We start from the raw sequence: 19,666 nt of genomic DNA on the forward strand, positions 1-19,666 counted from the left end.
AGTATAGTTAATAATGCAATTATAAAAATGTGCTTTCATCAATTGTAGCAAATGTAACATATCCACACAAGTTGTTAATAACAGAGTAGTATATAAGGGTCTTTCATTTTGTGCATTAGTTTTCTTTAAATGCACACGCACACATATACAACAAATAGATACTAGAATTTTTTAATTCTAATTCATAAAAGTGCTTAGAAAAGGAAAAAGAAGGATTATATATAGATGTGATTGGCAATAAAGTTTAAAGCAATGGATTCCATCTGCAGAAGCTACTTCCCCAGTTTGTGAGAAAGCTTTTTTTATCATAAGAGCACCTTTAACATTATGATGGAAATGTTCAGTAAATGCTTATCTTCCCTCCGTAAGGACCAGGATCCTGCTGCCATTCATGCCAACAACCCTCTGCTGTTGGATTCTTCCAGGAATTATCTGAACATCCGCTATACGCTGCTGCCCTATCTCTACACGCTCTTCTACCGCGCTCACACCCTGGGGGAGACAGTAGCAAGACCCCTTGTTCATGAGTGAGTTTCCTGACCCTTAAAGACTCCCTTTCAGATTGTAATTTCACTGTACAACCCTGTGGATGCATAACATGCTGTTTTCCTATGTTGGAGGCTTCATCAGCCTGACTGTGTTCTCTGCTCTTTTCTAGGTTCTTCCAAGACTCAGCCACATGGGACGTGCATGAACAGTTCTTATGGGGGCCTGGACTTCTCATCACACCTGTTTTATATGAGGTATATTTATAATCTAAACCAAGGGGTGGGATGTCACACTTGTCCTCATGGATCTATAGCTGGATCAGCTAGGTTCTGAGTCACTATAACTGAATTTAAATATAAATACAAGTATAAATATAAATGAGAGACAGAAAGAGAGGAAGAGAGATCATGAAGTTTTGAAATTAAAAACTACTTTCGGTCCTACTGCTCCACCAAGCAAAAGGATTTCTGTTTTGAAAAGTCACCTTGAAGCCTGTGTCATAGCGCAGAAGGCCATGGCATTGACGTGGTTCTAAATGCCCTGGGGTTTGTGGGCTGACCATCCGTCTGTTTCCCTTTGTTTAGACTGTTCTTGGGGTTGGGTTGGGAAGAGAGAATAGGTGTGGAGAGGAGCAGTGCTGGGCAAATGCAAGCTGTTACTCTGAACCCAAGTATGAAGGGCCAAAGTGTGGTTTTTGTCAGCAGTAAGTGGAGAAATGGGGCAGGAGGCATCACGATTAAGCCAATCAGCTTCTAGAAATGATAGAGAATCCATGGCATCTTGTCAAAGATTCTTTGCATTTAATGTTCCAGCTGTATCATCTGATGGCAGACCCTGCTAACCAACAAGAGACTCATTCCACGGCAGGATCCTCTTGGGGCTTGTATGGCTCTTTTAGTCAAGCCCAATCTCCTCCCACCTGTTGGACTACCTGAATGACTCTGTGAATGAACATTCTCTACTTTTCTGGGTAGCAGGATGGTGTGATTATAAAGTGCAGGAGCATGGAAGCAAAATAGACTTAATTTCTAGGTACAGCTCTTACCTCAAGGATTGCCTCTTAGGATTGTTCAGATGAGTACAAGCAAGGACATGTGGAAGTGCTTTGTTAGCTGTAAAGGGCTGTGCTAATGTTACTCATTGTTGTTTCCCTAGGGTGTGGAACAAGTGAAAGCATACATCCCGGATGCCATCTGGTATGACTATGAGACAGTAAGTGAGACAGCCCCTTGGTAGAGGCAGCACTTTGGGAGCTTGGAGTAGGAGGATAGTACAGGTTTAACATTTCATTGATTAGAATTACTTTTCTGTGATGAAGGAATTTACAAATGTGCCATGAAATAATTTGATTAACTGGAGTAAATAATGAAAATTTTCATTATATCAACCTGGTTACTTTGCAGTTATCAGGTACAGCCTTTGGCTATGATAACCCAGAGAATTAAAGCCCAATAGTAGTATCACAGCAAGGTATAATATAAAGAAGTGGGATGGGAGCCAGAAGACCTAGAATTGAGTTTCAGCTCTGTTATCAACTACCTGAATGTCTCAAGCAAGGCACTTCACTTTGGTGGGGGACTTCATTTTTCTCTTCTTTAAAATGAAGCAGCTGATTAATTAGATGATCTTCAATATCCTTCCTGACACCAATAGCCTATCACCTGATGTGTTTTCCTTTTGTTGATTAGGGGGAGGCCATTCAATGGAGAAAACAGTTGATAGAGCTGCCACTCCGAGTAGATGAAATAGGACTTCATTTTCGAGGGGGCTACATATTTCCTACCCAGAAGCCAAACACAACCACAGAGACCAGGTAATCTCCTCACCATTCTGAAGCATAAGGGCTCTAGTGCTCTAAGGAGGCAATACATTATGGGAGAGGCAGACAGGAACTAGGAGTAGATAAGCTAATGGAAACACCTCCAGTTAGTAATCATCTTCTTTTCTTATCAAAGTTGATCCAAAATTGGCATCTTAGTCCTTATTTAAGAAGTGGCAAATGTAACCTCAGCTCCACTATTTTCACAACCTTTCACTTTTTGGATTCAACTTAGATTATAGAAATAGCCTAAAAAATCACTCCTTAGGATTTCTCTATCGCCAGAATTTGTAGTAAGGTAGATTCTCTAAGGCATGAAATAACATGAAAGCTAAGATAGGATGGAAGTCTAGAGCTCAGACTCTAGAGTCAGAGAGCTTGGGTTCAAGCCCCAGCTCTGTCATATAGTGAATTTGCTATCTTGCACACCTTTTAATTCTGTTTCTCCTTGGTAGACTGGGGGTGATGATAGTTCTATTTTTTAGATTTATTAAGAAAGCTAAATGAGTAAGGTTCTTAGAACTGTGATTGACACTTGGTAAACACCCATTAAGCACTAATGGGTGTTTATTATTATCACAAACCTAGTTTTCAGCAAGAACTGTCTCCTTCTACCACTCTTCTTCTGCTCACTCATTACTAACCTTTGGCTGCCATCCCATACCTACTTTCCATGTTTTAAACAGAAAAAAGTTGATATCTACTCTGTTTCTTAGTTGTTCCCTGGGATCATCTGTCCCTGCTGCAAAAAAGGGTATGATTTAAAATAGTCATATCTTTTCTTTGTTCTCTGAAACTGGGAATTTCTCTTTTACAGTCGGAAGAATTCCCTGGGACTTATTGTTGCTTTGGACCATAAAAGAGAAGCCAAGGGGCAGTTGTACTGGGATGATGGTGAATCTAAAGGTAGACTTCCGTGAGGTAGCATCACTGTTGTTCTCAGTGAAAATTAATCATCATGGGTGCCCGGTATGGCACTGATACTATTTTGTTGCTTATTTCTATAGCTTAGAATCATTAGGCTAAAACTCATTCTGGAAGTCAAGTTATGTTAGCAAAGCACAGACCATTAAAATAGACTTCAAATGTGAAACTTTTGTATTATGAGCCCTACCAAAGGCACAGACGTAGTTCAATTTAGTTTATTCTCTTTAATGGATATCATTACTAATACCAAGTAATATGTTCTGTTAAAAGTTTATAAAATAACACTTTGGTTACTATTGGGGAAGAAATATCTAATTTGTGCAACATGTTTTTCCACTGTAAGATTTCCATATACATATCTAACATAAACTTATGGCCTATTGGCCAGTGATTATGTAAAAATTCTACTTTGTATAGAGTTAACATTTATTAGTATTTATTGACTATTATTGTACTATGTGCTGGGAATATAAAGATGATTAAGGCATAAATGTTAACCATTGTCAATAACTATACTGCCAGTCTAAGTGTATTAAATGCCGCCCCCCTGCCAAAAAAAAAAATGGTAGCACAAAGTGCCATAGGCATTGAAAAAATGGAGCAGTTATTGTGGGTTAAAGTCTTCCAGGAAATCTCAGTGGAGGGCATGGCATTTGAAAAAAATTGATAGAGCTTGTATAAACAGCACTGTTTGGTAAAGGTATTCCGTATTCCATGGTGACACAGCTCCTCTTCTTTCCCTAGTAATGTGTATTCCTCTATTTTCCTCTTTTAGGTGCTGTAAGTGAGAAGAAGTACATTCTGTATGATTTTTCCGTTACCTCTGTAAGTACTTTTTCTTTTTTGAAGAGTGTACAGTATGCATTCTTTTATGTGATTATTTTTGAGATTTTACTTTATCATGTAGAATAGGAAGAGTGTTTGACTATGATGGTCCCATAAAGGATTCAAGTTAAAAATGAAAACTTTAAATCTGTGTTAAATATAATAAGCCTATAAAAATCATTTTGAGTTCAGTAAAGAACTTGTTTCTTCTGAAAAAAAAAATACTTTTCAGTTTTATGTGATGAGTCCTGGCTTCCAAGGTGTGTGCTTGTTTGAGGAGTACAAGTGTGGATGGGCGGTGCAGAAAGAAGACGGTAGTGGTGAAGTGCCTTTTTGAGATACTTTCATAAAGGCCTTCCTTTCTAACTCCTAAAACATGATCTTGGCACAGGCGTCAAATGATGCCTTTGACAATCTGGAGGACAGAGGACATTGTTTGCTTCATCTCCATTTCCCACGGAGACTGAAAGTTTGAAAGGCAGCCAGATTAGCTCCTTAGCTGAGGACGGGAGAATTCTAATTTGGTTTTCTTAGGAGTCTGATCATGCATGGAGAGAGAATTTTTGGCATAGGAATCTCTCTAACTACCTTCTTTCTTTGTTTTAAACTCCTAATATTGTTGCAATTATACTTTTATTTTGAAATAACTTCACATTCACATGCAGTTATACGAAACAATTCAGAGAGATCTCTTGAACCCTCTGTCCAATTTCTCCAATTGTAATGCCCTGTAAAACTATAGCACAATATCACAATTAGGGTATTAAAATTGATACAGTCAATAAATGGAACAGTTTCATCACCACAAGGATCACTCAATTTGTGCTTTTATATCCATACCTCCATTTTTCCTGTCTCCATCCCCTCCTAAAGCCCTAGCAGCCACTAATCTAATCTCCATTTCTATAATTTTGTTACTTCAAGAATGCTATGTAAATGTAATTATACCATGTAAAACAGCATAATTCCCTCAAGATTCATTCAAGCTGTTACATGTATCAATAATTTATTTCTTCTTATTGCTGAGTAATATACTATAGTTTGTGCAACTATTACCCATTATGTGACATCTGGACTATTTCCAGTTTTTGCAACATTATGAATAAGGCTGCTGTGAATATTTAGGTAGAGGTTTTTGCGTGAACATAGGTTTTCACTTCTCTGACATAAATGCCCAAGGGTGAAATTGCTTATGGTTATATGGTCAGTACATATTTAGTTTTATAAGGAAGTATCAAACTATTCTCCAGAGTGGTTGTATCATTTTTGCAGTTCCATTAGCAATGTATGAGTGATTCAGTCACTCTGTCCTCACCAGGATTTGATATTGTCACTATTTTATTTTAGCCATTCTGATATCTGTGTGGTGATATCTTTTTGTGGTTTTAATTTGCATATCCCTGCATGTTGGACATCTTTTCATGTGATTACTTGCCATCTGCATATTGTCTGATAAAATGTTTTTCATGTCTTTTGCCCAACTTGAAATCAAATGTTTTAAAAATATTTTTATTGATAAATCTTGACATACAACATTACATACATGGTTTAAAATCAGTGGCTCACAATGTCGTCACATAGATGCGCATTCATCACCATTATCATTTTTCAGAACATTTCCATCACTCCAGAAAAAGAAAAAAAGAAAAAAGAAAAACTCATACATACCATATGCCTCCATATCTTTGACCACTATTATTTCCACTCACACAATTTATTTTAACCTTTGTCCCCCCTATTATTTGTTCATTCACCATCCATATTTTTTACATATCCTAGATAAAAAGAACATCAAACACAAGGTTTTCACAATCACACAGTCACATTGTAAAAGCCATATTGTCATGTTGTTATACAATTGTCTTCAAGAATTAAGGCTTTCCCAGACCATACACAACCCCTCAAAAAAAAAAAAAGAAGAATTAAGGCTACTGAAACACAGTAACACAGTGCAACAGTTTCAGTTGCTTCCATCTAGCTGCTCTAATACACTAAAATTCAAAAAGGAATATTTATATAATCCATAAGAATAACCTTTAGAACAACCTCTTGACTCTGTTTGAAATCTCTCAGCCACTGAAACTTGATTTGTCTCATTTTTTTTTCCTCTTTTGATCAAGAAGGCTTTCCTAATCCCTTGATGTTGAGTCCTGTTCTGTCCCACGTTGCCTAGGAGATTTACACCCCTGGGAGTCATATCCCATGTACGGGGGCAGGGAAGTGACCTCATCTGCTGCATTGGCTTAGAGAGAGAAAAAGAGGCCACATCTGAGTAACAAAAGAGATTCTTTGGGGGTGTCTCTTAGGTCCGATTTTAAGTAGGCCTAGTCTATCCTTTGCAGGAATAAGTCCTACAGGGGCAAACCCCAAGATCAAAGGGTTGGCCTATTGACTTGCTTGTCTCCACTGCTTGTGAGAATATCAGAAATTCTCCAAATGGGCAAGTTGAATACTTCCTCTGTCTCTCCAGCCCCCCCAAGGGGACCTTGCAAATACTTCTTTATTCACTGCTCATATTACTCTGGGATATAGTGGGGCCTCATACTAGCGTGGACAAACCAACAAAGTCTCATACCCTATTCAAGATTCTATGTACTTATGGTGTTCAATAAAAACTGACTATATAAGTTAAATTAGGAAATGCACTATCCAAAGTATAATTTTTTTGCCAAATAAACATCTCTCCCTTTGGTCTCACACAGAAGTCGAAGTTTTAAAATATGGATGATATCTCCTTTCCCCTGTATTCTAATTTATCTTAGTCCTGTCCAGATCAGCTTCATTCATATCTCTACTTGAAGTCAGATCCTTTTTTCAACTTTTGAAACAGTTCCTGAAAGAGATACTCCCGACTTTCATAGCTTCAGAGCTCTAATTCTGAGTCTCAGGTGTCACATAAATACCTGCAGTTTCTCGGAATGACTGGTTTATATACAAATAGCTCAGTGTATCAGAATTTAGAAATAACAGTTACAACACATGAAATATGTGACTACTGTAAGAGCTTACAATCTAGGACCATCTGCAATAGGCCTCAACCTAATAAACCATGCTCTCGACTTCAGTTTACTAAGTTTTTGTACCACAATCAGTCCACATGAGTGAGGCATGATAAAATTTGCCTTTCTGTTTCTGACATTTCACTCAACATACAGTCTCCAGGGTTCATTCCCCTAGTTGCATGGCTCACAACTTCATTCCTTCTAGCGGCTGGTCAGTAGTCCATTGTATGTATATACCATAGTTCCCTCTTCCATTCCTCAGTCATTGCACCCTTAGGTCACCTCCATCCATTGTGAAATGCGAACATTGCCAACATAGACATCAGTGTGCAAATGTCCATTCATGTCCTACACTCAGTTCCTCTAGGTATATAATGAGCAACAGGATTTCAGGATCATATGGCAATCCCACCCCAGCCTCCAATGGAACCACCCCACTGCTCTCCAAGGAGCTGCACCTCTCAGTTTCCCTACCGACAGTGAATAGGTACCTCTCTTTCTTTGCATTTTCTTTAGCAATTATTTCTTTCTGCTCATTTTTAAACAGTTTTATTCACACATCCAACCTAAATTTATAGACATGCCTTCACCACCAAAATCCATCTGAAGACATTTCTTTTATTCCCCAAAGAATCCTACCCCTTCCCCATGACCCCCACCTGATGGCATTTAGTTTTGGCATAATACCTTTGTTACATTCAGTGGAAGCGTATAACAGTGTTATTTTTTATTATAGACCCTAGCTTGCATTGATTGTACATATTCCCATATACCATCTATTTTCAACACCTTGCATTATTGACATTCATTTGTTCTCCCTCATGTAAAAATGTGTTTTTATTTGTACATTTAATTGCCATCATTGTCCACTCCAGGCATCCCTAAATTATACCATGTCAGTCTTTATCCTCTATCCTTCCTTCTGGTTTCATATGTGCCCTCAGCCCTTCTCCCTCTATCATACTCACATTCGGCTTCATTCAGTACTTATATTATTGTGCTACAATCAGGTAGTACTGTACTATCCATTTATGAATTTTTATAATCAGTCCTGTTGCAAAATCTGTATTCCTTCAGCACCAATTACCCTATTTCTACCCTATTTCTGTCTCCTGATAACCTGTGTTCTTAACTGAAATTCTCCAAGTTTACTCATTAATGTTAGTTCATATTAGTGAGACCATACAGCATTTGTCCTTTTGTTTATGGCTAATTTCACTCAGCATAATGTCCTCAAGGTTTGTTACATGCTTAATGACTTTATTCTGATTTACAGCTGCACAATATTCCATCATATGTATATACCACAGCTTGTTTAGCCACTCATCCATTGATGGATATTTGGGCTGTTTCCATCTCTTGGCAATTGTGAATAATGCTGCTTTATAAACATTGGTGTGAAAATGTCCATTTGTGTCCTTGCCCTCGGGTCCTCTGAATGTATACCCAGTAATGGGATTGCTGGATCACATGGCAATTCTATGCCCAGCTTCCTGAGGAACCACCAAACTGCCTTCCAGAGTGGTTTTAACATTTTACATTCCCACCAACAGTGGATAAGTGTGCCTCTTTCTCCATATCCTCTCCAGCATTTGTCATTTTCTGATTTTTTGATAATGACCATTCTAGTAGGTATCATATAATATCTCATTGTGGTTTTTATTTGCATTTCCCTAATAGCCAGGGAAGTTGGACATCTTTTCATGTGCCTTTTAGCCATTTGCATTTTCTCTTCTGAGAAGTGTCTGTTCATGTCTTTTGCCCATTTTTAAATTGGGTTGTTTGTCCTTTTGCTGCTGAGTTGAAGAATCTCTTTATGTCTTCTGAATACTAAACCCTTATTTGATAAGCAGTTTCCAAATATTGTCTGCCATTGCATAGGCTGCCTTTTTTACTTTCTTGACAAAATTCTTTGATGCACAAAAGTGTTGAATTTTTAGGAGTTTCTAATTCTTTCTTTCTTTCTTCAATGCTTATGCTTTGGGTGTAAGATCTAGGAAAGTGCCTCTTATTACAAGTTTTACAAGATATTTCCCTACATTTTCTTCTAAAAGGTTTATGGTCTTAGCTCTAATGTTTAGGTCTTTGATCCATTTTGAGTTAATTTTTGTATAGGGTGTAAGTTATGGTCCTCTTTCATTCTTTTGCATATGGGTATCCAATTATCCAAGCACCATTTGTTGACAAGGCTGTTCTGTTCCAGGTGGGCTGGCTTGACCACCTTATCAAAGATCTGTTGTCTATAGATGAAAGTGTCTATATTTGAACACTCTATTTGATTCCATTGGTCAGTATACCTATCTTTATGCCAGTACCATGCTGTTTTGATCACTGTAGTTTTGTAATATGCTTTAAATATTTTTAGCTCTTTAGGTGACACTTCCCTTCCAAATAAATTTAGCTATTGTTTTTTCTATTTCTGCAAAGTAAGTTGCTGGAATTTTAATTTGTATTGCATTGAATCTATAAATCAATGTCAGTAGAATAGACATCTTATCTATATTTAGTCTTCCAATCTATGAACATGGTATGCCCTTCCATTTATTTCAGTCTTCCATGATTTCTTTTAGCAATTTCTTGTAGTTTTCTGTGTATAGGTATTTTGTGTTCTTAGTTAAATTTATTCCAAAATATTTCATTCTTTTGATTACTACTGTAAATGGAATTTTTTTCTTGACTTCCACCTCAGATTGTTCATTGCTAGTATTTAGAAGCACTACTGATTTTTGTATGTTGCTCTTGTACCTGCCACTTTGCTGTACTCATTTATTAGCTCTAGCAGCTTTGCTGTAGATTTCTCGGGACTTTCAACATATAGTATCATATCATCTGCAAACAGAGTTTTACTTCTTCCTTTCCAATATGGATGCCTTTTATTTCTTTTTCTTGTCTAACTGCTCTGACTAGAATTTCCCACACAATGTTGAATAGCAGTGGTGACTGTGGGAATCCTTGTCTTGTGCCAGATCTTAGAGGGAAAGCTTTCAGTCTTTCCCTTTGAGGATGATATTAGCTGTGGATTTTTCATACTTTCCCTTTGCCATGTTGAGAAATTCCCTTGTTTTCCTATCTTTTGAAGTGTTTTAATCAGGAAAGGATGTTGAATTTTGTCAAATGCCTTTTCTGCCTCAACTGAGATGATAATGTGGTTTTCTGCTTTGATTTGTTGATATGATGCATTACATTAATTGATTTTCTTATGTTGAACCAGCTTTGCATACCTGGAATAAATCTCACTTGGTCATGATGTGTAATTCTTTTAAACTGCTGCTGGATTTGATTTGCAAGTACTTTATTGAGGATTTTTGCATCTATAGTCACTAGAGATATTGGTCCATAATTTTCCTTTCATGTAGTATCTTTGTCTGGATTTGGTATTAGGGTGACATTGGCTTCATAGAATGAGTTAGATAGCTTTCCCTCCTCTTCAGTTTTTTTGAAGAGTTTGAATAGGATTGGTACTAAGTCTTTCCTGAATGCTTGGTAGAATTCACATGTGCAGCCATATGGTTCTGAACTTTTCTTTTTGAGAGCTTCTAGATGACTGATTCAATCTCTTTACTTGTGATTGGTTTGTTGAGGTCATCTATTTCTTCTTGAGTCAATGTTGGTTGCTCATGCCTTTCTAGGAAGTTATCCATTTCATCTACATATCTAGTTTATTAGTATATAGTTGCTCATAGTATCCTCTCATTACCCCCTTTATTTCTGCAGGGTCATAGATTATGTCTCTTCTTCAATTTCTGATTTTATTTATTTGTATGTTCTGTCTTTTTTTTTTTTGTTAACTTAGCTAAGGTCCCATTGATTTTGTCAATTTTCTCAAAGAACCACCTTCTACTTTTGTTGATTTTCTCGATTATTTTCATGTTCTCAATTTCATTTATTTCTGCTCTAATATTCATTATTTCTTTCCTTTTGTTTGCTTTGGGATTAATTTGCTGTTATTTCTCTAATTCTTCCAAGTGAACAGTTAATTCCTCAATTTCTGCTCTGTCTTCTTTTTTTAATATATGCATTTAAGGTGGTAATTTTCCCTCTTAGCTGCATTCCATAAATTTTTGATATATTATGTTTTCATTTTTATTTTCCTTGAGCTATTTACTGATTTCTCTTGTAATTTCTTCCTTGACCCACTGGTTGTTTAAGAGTGTGTTGTTTAGCCTCCATATACATGTGAATTTTCTGGTCCTCTGCCTGTTACTGATTTCCAACTTCATTCCATTATGATCCGGAAAGTGTTTTGCATTATTTCAGTCCTTTTAAAATTATACAGAGTTGCTTTGTGACTCAGCCTATGGTCTATCCTTGAGAATTACCCGTAAGCACTTGAGAAAAATGTTATATCCTGTTGTTGTGGGGTGTAATGTTCTATAAATGTCTATTAAGTGTAGTTCATTTATTGTATTATTCAAATTCTCTGTTTCTTTACTGATTCTCTGTCTAGATGTTCTATCCATTCATGAGAGTGGGGAATTGAAATCTCCAAGTATTATGGTAGATGTGTCTATTTTTCCCTTCAGTGTTATTAGTATTTGCCTCAGGTACTTTGGGGTACTGTAGCTCAGTGCATAAATATTTATGATTGTTATATCTTCTAATTGAATTATTCCTTTTATTAATGCATAGTGTCCTTCTTTGTCTCTTTTAATTGTTTTACATTTGAAGTAAACCAATTAGTTTTTTTTCATGTTAGGATATTAGTATAGCTACTCCTGCTCTTTTCTGATTGCTGTTTGCATGAAATGTCTTTTCCCAACCTTTCACTTTCAAACTATTCATGTCCTTGGGTCTAAAATGAGTCTCCCATAGACAGCATGTAGATGGATCCTCTTTTTAAATCCATTCTGCCAGTCTATGTCTTTTGATTGGGGAGTTTAATCCATTAACATTTAGTGTTATTACTGTCAAGGCAATACTTTCTTTTACTATTTTGTATTTGGATTTTATATGTCATATCTAATTGTTTTTCTCTTTTTTACTTCTACTAATCATCTTCATTTCTACACTCTTCTCCAGACCTCTCTCTCCCGCCTTTTCCTATCTACCTGTAGTGCTCCCTTTAGTATTTCTTGCAGAGCCAGTCTCTTGGTCACAATTTACCTGTGTTTCTTTGTCCGAAAATATTTTAATCTCCCCCTCATTTTTGAAGGACAGTTTTGCTGGATATAGAATTCTTGATTGGCAGTTTTTCTCCTTTGGAATCTTAAATATATCATACCATTGCCTTCTCACCTCCATGGTTTCTGCTGAGAAATCTGCAGATGGTCTTATTGGGTGTCACTTGTATGTCATGGATTGCTTTTCTCTTGCTACTTTCAAAATCTTCTCTTTCTCTTTGATATCTGAGAATCTGATTAGTAAGTGTCTTAGAGTATGTCTATTTGGATCTGTTCTGTTTGGGGTGTGCTGCACTTCTTAGATCTGTAATTTAATGTCTTTCTTAAGAGATGGGAAATTTTCAGTGATACTTTTCTCCATTAATCTTTCTCCTCTTTTTCCATTCTCTTTTCCTCCTTGGACATCCATAACACATATATTCATGTGCTTCGTGTCTTCATTTCATTTCCTGAAGCCCTGTTCATATTTTCCCTATATTTTTTTCTGTGTCAGATTTCAATGTCCAGTACTCTAGTTCACTAATCCTTTCTTCTGCTTCTTCAAATCTATTTTTGTAGGTTTCCATTGTTTCTTCATGTCTTCTACTGTGCCTTTCTGTGATATGTTTTTTCAAACTTTCTATTTCTTCTTTTTGTTCACCCAATATCTTCTTTATATTCCGCATCAACTCACTGATTTGAAATTTTTGATGAGCTTTTACAAATCTATTCACACATTCTGACTTAGTTGCTTCAGCTCTTGTATCTCATTTGAATTGTTGGTTGTTCCTTTGGTTTGGCCATATCTTTTATTTTCCTACTGTGACTCACTATTTTTTGCTGGTATCTAGGCATTTGATTTCCTAAATTAGTTTACTCTAAACATTGCTTTCACTCTTTTACCTAAGATTTTCTTGCTGGATGGCTTTGTTCTCATTCTGTTTTTTGACATACAATTCAACTTATTCTAGATGTCTAGCATAGGTTCTGTTTAACTGATCAGAATTTTTCAGTTCTTGTTTTTCTTTTTCTTGCTCTGCCTATATTAACCCCCTTTTTTTTGGAGGAGGGTTTCCTCAGATGTTATGGACCCAGTCAGATTTTCCCAGACTGGACTGACCCATGTCTCAGCAGAAAAGAGTTATCAGCTTTAGTTTTCCCTGAGGGTGAGAATCAGCAAGTTGTCAGACTTTCCTAAGAAACCTCTAAACTCTGCGCTTTTTCTATCCTGCCCAGCATGTGGCACCTGTCTGCCTGTGGCTTTCCACCAATGTAAAATGATACTGTGCCTTTAATTTCAGCAGACTCTCTCTGCCATGGGGCCTGGTTGAACAGAGGTGAGGTTGTGGGCTGGCATTAATTGCTTCAGTTTTCCATTTCCTGAGGCCTGAATTCCTTGAAGGAGGGATTCTACTTAAACTGACCTGCCCCACTTTTCTCTTGGAGGGAAGATACAATCTTTAGAGAATTAACTCCTTTCACCTAACTAGTTACTTTGTCTCTCAGAGAAGTTTAATTCTACCCTTGCCTGGGGCACTCCTGGAGCCTGAGAAAGCTTCCAGTTCTATCTAATGATCTGTTAAGGAGTGGGGAAAAAAAAAAAGCTTTCAGAGTGAGGACCCCCAGCTCCTCAGGTTTGTCAATCAAAAGTTTAAATTGGTACATGGTTCCATGTATCTCCAGGTTCTATGTGTCCCCTTTTCTTGAGGTCCAGCCCTTATGCAGTATTTTGTGCTATCTAACTCATAAAGCCTCTGCTTTTTGTTTTCTTTCATCAGCCCCACCCCCTCCCTGCCAAGACAAAAACTCCTAGTACCTTTAGTGCTTATTCTGGGCTTTATCTGTGTTGGGGGCCTATTTTCAGTGGTCAGAATTTGTAATTAATTCTGCAATGGAGCTTGGTTGATCCTAAGCTCTTGTTGCTAGTAAGGTCTGTTTCCTTTCCCCTTGGGAAATCAGCCTGCTGTGTCTGTAGGAGAGGAGAACCAGCCCTTGTGGGTTTGGGGACTTAGAGTTCTGTGTGGGGTCTTAGCTGGTCGACCTGATCCAAGCAGGTGTACACGGTGTGTCCAGTCACTAATGTAGCCCCAGCAGATATTCTGTACTGTTTCTGGCTAATTGCTAGCTGCTCTGCATGATGAACTAAATTCCACACTTCACTAAGCCACCATCTTGCCCCAGTGAAATTGAATATTTTTTACCATCGATTTTTGAGAGGTCCTTCTATATTCTGAATACTAGTCTTTGTCATTTTTTGTGGTTTGAAAGTATTTTTCAATATTTTTAGAGTCTGTAGCCTCTCTTTTTATCCTTTTTTAACAGGATTTTTCATAAAACAAAAGTTTTCAGTTTTAAAGGCTCCAGTTTTTCAAGTTTCCTTTTAATGGCTCATGCTTGGGTGTCAAGGCTAAGAATTTTTTGCCTAGCTCTAGATTCCAAAGGTTTTCTCCTTTTTCCCCCTAAGTTTCATAGCTTTACATTTTACACTTAAATCTGTGATCAATATTGAATTAATTTTTGTATAAAATGTGCGGGGTAGGTCAATGTTCATTTTTTGCATAAGTATGTCCAGTTGTTCCAGCAACATTTGTTGAAAAGACTATCCTTTACCCATTACATTGCTTTTGAACCTTTGTCAAAATCATTTGGTTACATTTATGTGGTACTCTTAAAATTTTTATCTTGGTGTTCCCCCCCCCCCTTTTTTTTTTAAATCTTTGGGTCTTTCTTTTTCGCTGTCTTATCTTAACTTTGTCACATTTTGAATAATTGGATCCTGAACCATTTATTTATTTTCTTTGTGCTTCAGTCTCTTCATCTGAAAAATGGGGATAATTATAAGTATTTGCTGTTAGAATTGAATGAGATAATACATATAAACTGTTAGTACAGTGCCTGGCCCATAATAAGCATTTGTAAATATTAATTCACCATTATTATTACAATAAAAATAAAATAAATATTTGGTACAGTTTATGTGTGCTATGTGAATGTCTTTATCTTTGCATGTCAAAAAAGTCTCTGGTCGTTTTGTGGGAACCCATCTTATCTGCTTGAGAAATTCATGAAGTCAGGGACTAGTTTTCTCAGTAACCAAAAAAGAGATGGTGAACCAGAGCAGGAACTAAATATTATTGAAAGATACAAGACTGTAAGAAACTGGCTTAATAAATCCCTGTTATTTGGGGATAATCACCTGACAACATTTAGAACTTCAGAGTGGAAGGAGATCGCTTAGATCTCAGAAGATGTTGGGTGGTATTGGGGGACAATTAGAATGTGGTATACCTGCTCTCTAAACTGGCTTTTTTTTTTTCTCCCAGAACCAACTACAAGCAAATACTATAAATAATAATTATATAGACCCTAATAACCTCAAATTTACAGATATTAAAATCTTGGGAATGGACAAGGAACCAGTTGATTTTACTCTAGTACATAATGAAACTACGACTTCCACTTTTAATATTTCCTACAATGCTTCATCAAAGGTAAGAATTTATTCCATCCTGTAAGGCTCTTGCCAAAAGCCTGAGACTCTGATAGCCACCTATCTTTTGCTCTTTTGACTTTGGGCAGTTATGGAGACAATTGGCTTGCCAAAAAATCCACCCTATTACAAGGAGGGATATGTGAGCATTCTAAATATGCTTTATGAAAGCATATTAAATATGCTTTTTCAGAGTTTGAATTCAAACTCTGAAGAAGACAGTGAAAATTGAGACCCTGAGAGAAGGCAGTACTTCTCTGGACAAATTTAGGACTAGATAAGCTGGTCCTAGATTAGACAGTGAAAATATTGCTCCCAGCATTGACCCAGTTCTGAAGAGAGGTATTTACATAATAAATCCTCTTATTTAAATTAAATGCTTTTTGAGACACAGCATTTTTCCTTAGTGTTTAAGCTATTTACATACCATGACAGAAAATGATGGTGAAATAAAACACAAGGGGTAATCCAGCTTTGCTGTTATTGGGTGATGCCCTTACATCATAATCTCTGATAAGATTACAATCTTTTGAATATAGCAAGTGCTAGCTAGGGAAGTCACTATCCCCTGGAGCAGCCCCCTTCTATTTTGACACTACAGATAACATAGGATGAGAGCTTGGTTTCTAAAGTTAGGCAGAATGGGGTGCAAATTGTAGCTGTACTTTCTCCTGTATGTGAGATCTTGGCCAAGATATTAAACTTCTCTGTATCTCAATTTTCTCCATTTGTACAATGGAGATTGCCAAGGTAGTCACAGCATAGGATTTAATTTTGGAATTAAAGGAGATAATGCATATATGGTGATTATCACAGTGCTTGGCCCATATAAATGCTCACCAAAATTTAGCTATTATTATCACTACCATAATGAGTAAAATGTATAAGCATCATACTTCAGAGGACAATAAGCCTAATAATGACAGACCTGCCTATGATCTGTATTTATTAATATGATTGAAGCCCTTCCCACCCAATACTCTCTGATTTACTTCCACAATGGTTCTACAAGGTTAGAAAGTTCAAGAGTAAGCCAAATTCTTTCTTCTGACAAGGAAGTCAAAAGCCCCAGAGGAAAAAAAAATCCTCCAAATATTGCAATATAAAATGATATTAGAGGAAAGATGAGATTCCCTAGTCCTGGCTTCCAGATCAACAAGGAAAGACAGTATGTAGGTGTTCTCTTCCCCTGCCCTTGTTTGTCACTGTGGCCTCCTTTATCTTTCTCAGGTGGTGATCATCACTGATATCGAGAACCTGGTACTGGGGCAAAATTTTGCCATTCACTGGAAACTTCCAGTCAATGACAAGGAGAAGTTCAACTGCTACCCTGATAATTCTGCGGCTTCTAAGGAGAGGTGCAAGGAGCGGGGGTGCATTTGGGAGGTAATGATCAGGAGTAGAGTTGCCATACTGAATAGAAAGTTGTAAAAAACTGTCCCACAAGTGATCAGGTACCCAGAAAACCCTTTTCAAATTGAACAGTGATCATTCTTCAGGAAGAAAACCACACTGTTCCAACTGTCAACTCTGTGTATTCGGTGGTCATCAGTATCTTCCTCAGATATCCCAAATCAGGAGAAACACATTGCCCCTCTGGCTCCCTCTTTCCTTCAGTCACATCAATTCAAACACCATTACAAAAATTAATAATAATCCTTGGGTATGCTTTGGATGTTGAAATGTTTTAAGTTGTTTCTTTTCATGTATTGGCGAGCCCAGGTAGGCAATTATGGTATGACTGTTCCTCTTCATTGGGACAATAGAGAGAATGAAGACCAGAGAAAATGAATGATTTTCCCAAGATTATACTGGGGTCAATGTGGACTGTGGACCCTGGACCCAGAACCTTGCCTTAAGATTCCATTCTCCAAAATATTGTCAGGGTGGATCCTACCCACTCCACTTCCCACCACACGCACCCCTGGAGACAGGACCAATAAGGGACACACATGGGAAACTTTAATGGTCTTTATTGCTATAAGAAGTTTCCTTGTTATTAAGGACTTGTGAAGAATATATATAACCCATTGCAATGAAGGATAGTAACCATTCCATACTCTTGCTGCCTACTTATGCTTTATATGATGCCAGCTTGCTCCAGTCATCAAAGGTGATGTTCAAATGGCAAAATCAGTGGTTACTCTTTAGGGTTCCTGGTTCTTCTCCTGCCAGAAATATTCCATCCTAAAGCAATATGATATGGTTGCTTTCATAACCATTAACTTGAATTAAAATCAAATCATTGCTTTGTAATAGGGATCTGCATGTTGATTTTTCCTTCTAGAAACTAGGTATTGATCATTCCATATTTTAGCTCTTGGCTATTTTTTGTTAGGGCTGGATCTTTGGAGATAAGATGAAGTATTTTCAATTGAGGGAAAGGCATCACTAAAGGGAAAGACAGAAGAAAGGCTGCAGTAGTACAAGGAGAAAACAGGATGCAAGAATGAGGAATGAATCTTCATTTGAGGAGCATCTGGAAAAATAGAATCTGTCAGAAATAATAAATAGACCAGGGACCTCTAAAGTAAATTCACAAATCAAAATTAAAGTAATGGTACAAAATCAAAAAAAAAAAGTATATACACTTCAAAAGGAATGTTAATTAGCTTAGCAAAAGTCAATTAAAGAAATATCTACAGAAAAAAAAATTCCATTTTCCAGATCAAGCTTCCTGCTTACCCTTCACGCCTCACTGTAAGAGGAGGCCCGTGCATTTTTAAATGGGCTCAGTCTTAGTTCACATTAACCAACTGGTTCAGTAAATAGAACCTCAAAGTGTGCTGTTGGAGGCTAACCAAGAACCCCTTCTGTTGTTCCAGGACACGACTGCTGCTGGTGTGCCCACCTGCTACTATGACACCATCCCTAATTATGCCGTTAGCAACATTCAGTACCTGCCTACGGGCATCTCCGTGGATCTCAACCTCCTGACGGCCTCTGAGCCAGCACCAGCCAGAGCAGCAGCAGCACCATTTCCACCACCACCAGCTGTAGCAGCAAAATCCACCCCTGAGTCTCTCTCTGCAAAGATCAGCTACCTAAAACTAACAGTGATCTACCACACAGAAAACATGCTGCAGTTCAAGGTGATTCCCACGTGGTAGATTCCACTTCTCAACCTCGTGTTTTTAACTTACAGCTCCATGTGGGTGGAAGTCAAGGAAACATCTTTTAGTGCAAAACATTCATTTGATAGATGAGGGAACTGAGACCCTACAGAGGTAAAGGTCAGAAAGGTAGTAGGTGGTAAAGCCAGGATGTGACCTTCATCAAGGCTGTGAATGTAATATAATTATGAATGCTTTAGGTCATAAGTCTCCTCAATGTGCCTTCTTTGTGATAAATTCATATTAACTCATTTCCAGTGTCGGAGTTAGTTTTCTTATACTGGTTCTCCAACTTTAGTGTGCATCAGAATTACCTGTTAAGGTGTAGATTACTGGGCCTCACTTCCAGAATTTCTAATTCAGTAAGACCTAGGCTAAGTCCTGAAAATTTGCATTTCTAACCATGTTCCCAAGCAAGGCTAATCCTATAGGACCAGTGAGTGCTAAGCTCTGTTTAATAGAAATATAATGTGAAATATACTAGAAAAAAAGCATTAAGAATAAACAATTGAGGGCAAGCCATGGTGACTCAGGAGGCAGAGTTCTCGCCTGCCATTCTGGAGACCCGTGTTCAATTCCTGGTACCTGCCCATGCAAAAGAAAAATGAAAGATAAATAATTGAAATTAATTTTAGCAATATTTTATTTAACCCTTATATTAAATACTATCATTTCACCATGTAATCCATATAAAATTATTAATGATGCTATTTTAAAATCAGTTATTCATACTAAAACTTCAAAATCTGATGTGTATTTATATTATGGCACATCTCAATTCAGCATATTCTGGGGGCTTACATACCAGTGTGACTAGTGGATACTGCCTTGAACAGTGCAGTCCCAGACATTGTTTTTCATACTTTAATGTATAATGAATCACCTGGGGATCTTGTGAACAT

The 19,666-nt window shown here is 37.3% G+C and overlaps 2 protein-coding genes across 2 annotated transcripts in view; both read left to right on the top strand.

Annotated features, from left to right (window-relative positions):
- The window catches only part of LOC143673504 (putative maltase-glucoamylase 2), a 29,504-nt gene extending 28,761 nt beyond the window's left edge, over positions 1-743 (top strand). The window contains exons 14-15 of the mRNA XM_077148076.1: positions 426-527; positions 659-743. Of these exons, the coding sequence (XP_077004191.1) occupies positions 426-527 (102 nt within the window). The 3' untranslated portion in view covers positions 659-743. The remainder of the gene's footprint in view (positions 1-425; positions 528-658) is intronic.
- MGAM (maltase-glucoamylase) overlaps positions 1-19,666 on the top strand; it is a 198,935-nt gene that overhangs the window by 137,388 nt on the left and 41,881 nt on the right. The window contains exons 46-50 of the mRNA XM_077148064.1: positions 3,126-3,214; positions 4,011-4,060; positions 15,485-15,652; positions 16,882-17,037; positions 18,477-18,743. Of these exons, the coding sequence (XP_077004179.1) occupies positions 3,126-3,214; positions 4,011-4,060; positions 15,485-15,652; positions 16,882-17,037; positions 18,477-18,743 (730 nt within the window). The remainder of the gene's footprint in view (positions 1-3,125; positions 3,215-4,010; positions 4,061-15,484; positions 15,653-16,881; positions 17,038-18,476; positions 18,744-19,666) is intronic.

This window comes from Tamandua tetradactyla, chromosome 1 (genome assembly GCF_023851605.1).
Source record: "Tamandua tetradactyla isolate mTamTet1 chromosome 1, mTamTet1.pri, whole genome shotgun sequence".
In the NCBI taxonomy this organism is placed as follows: domain Eukaryota; kingdom Metazoa; phylum Chordata; class Mammalia; order Pilosa; family Myrmecophagidae; genus Tamandua; species Tamandua tetradactyla.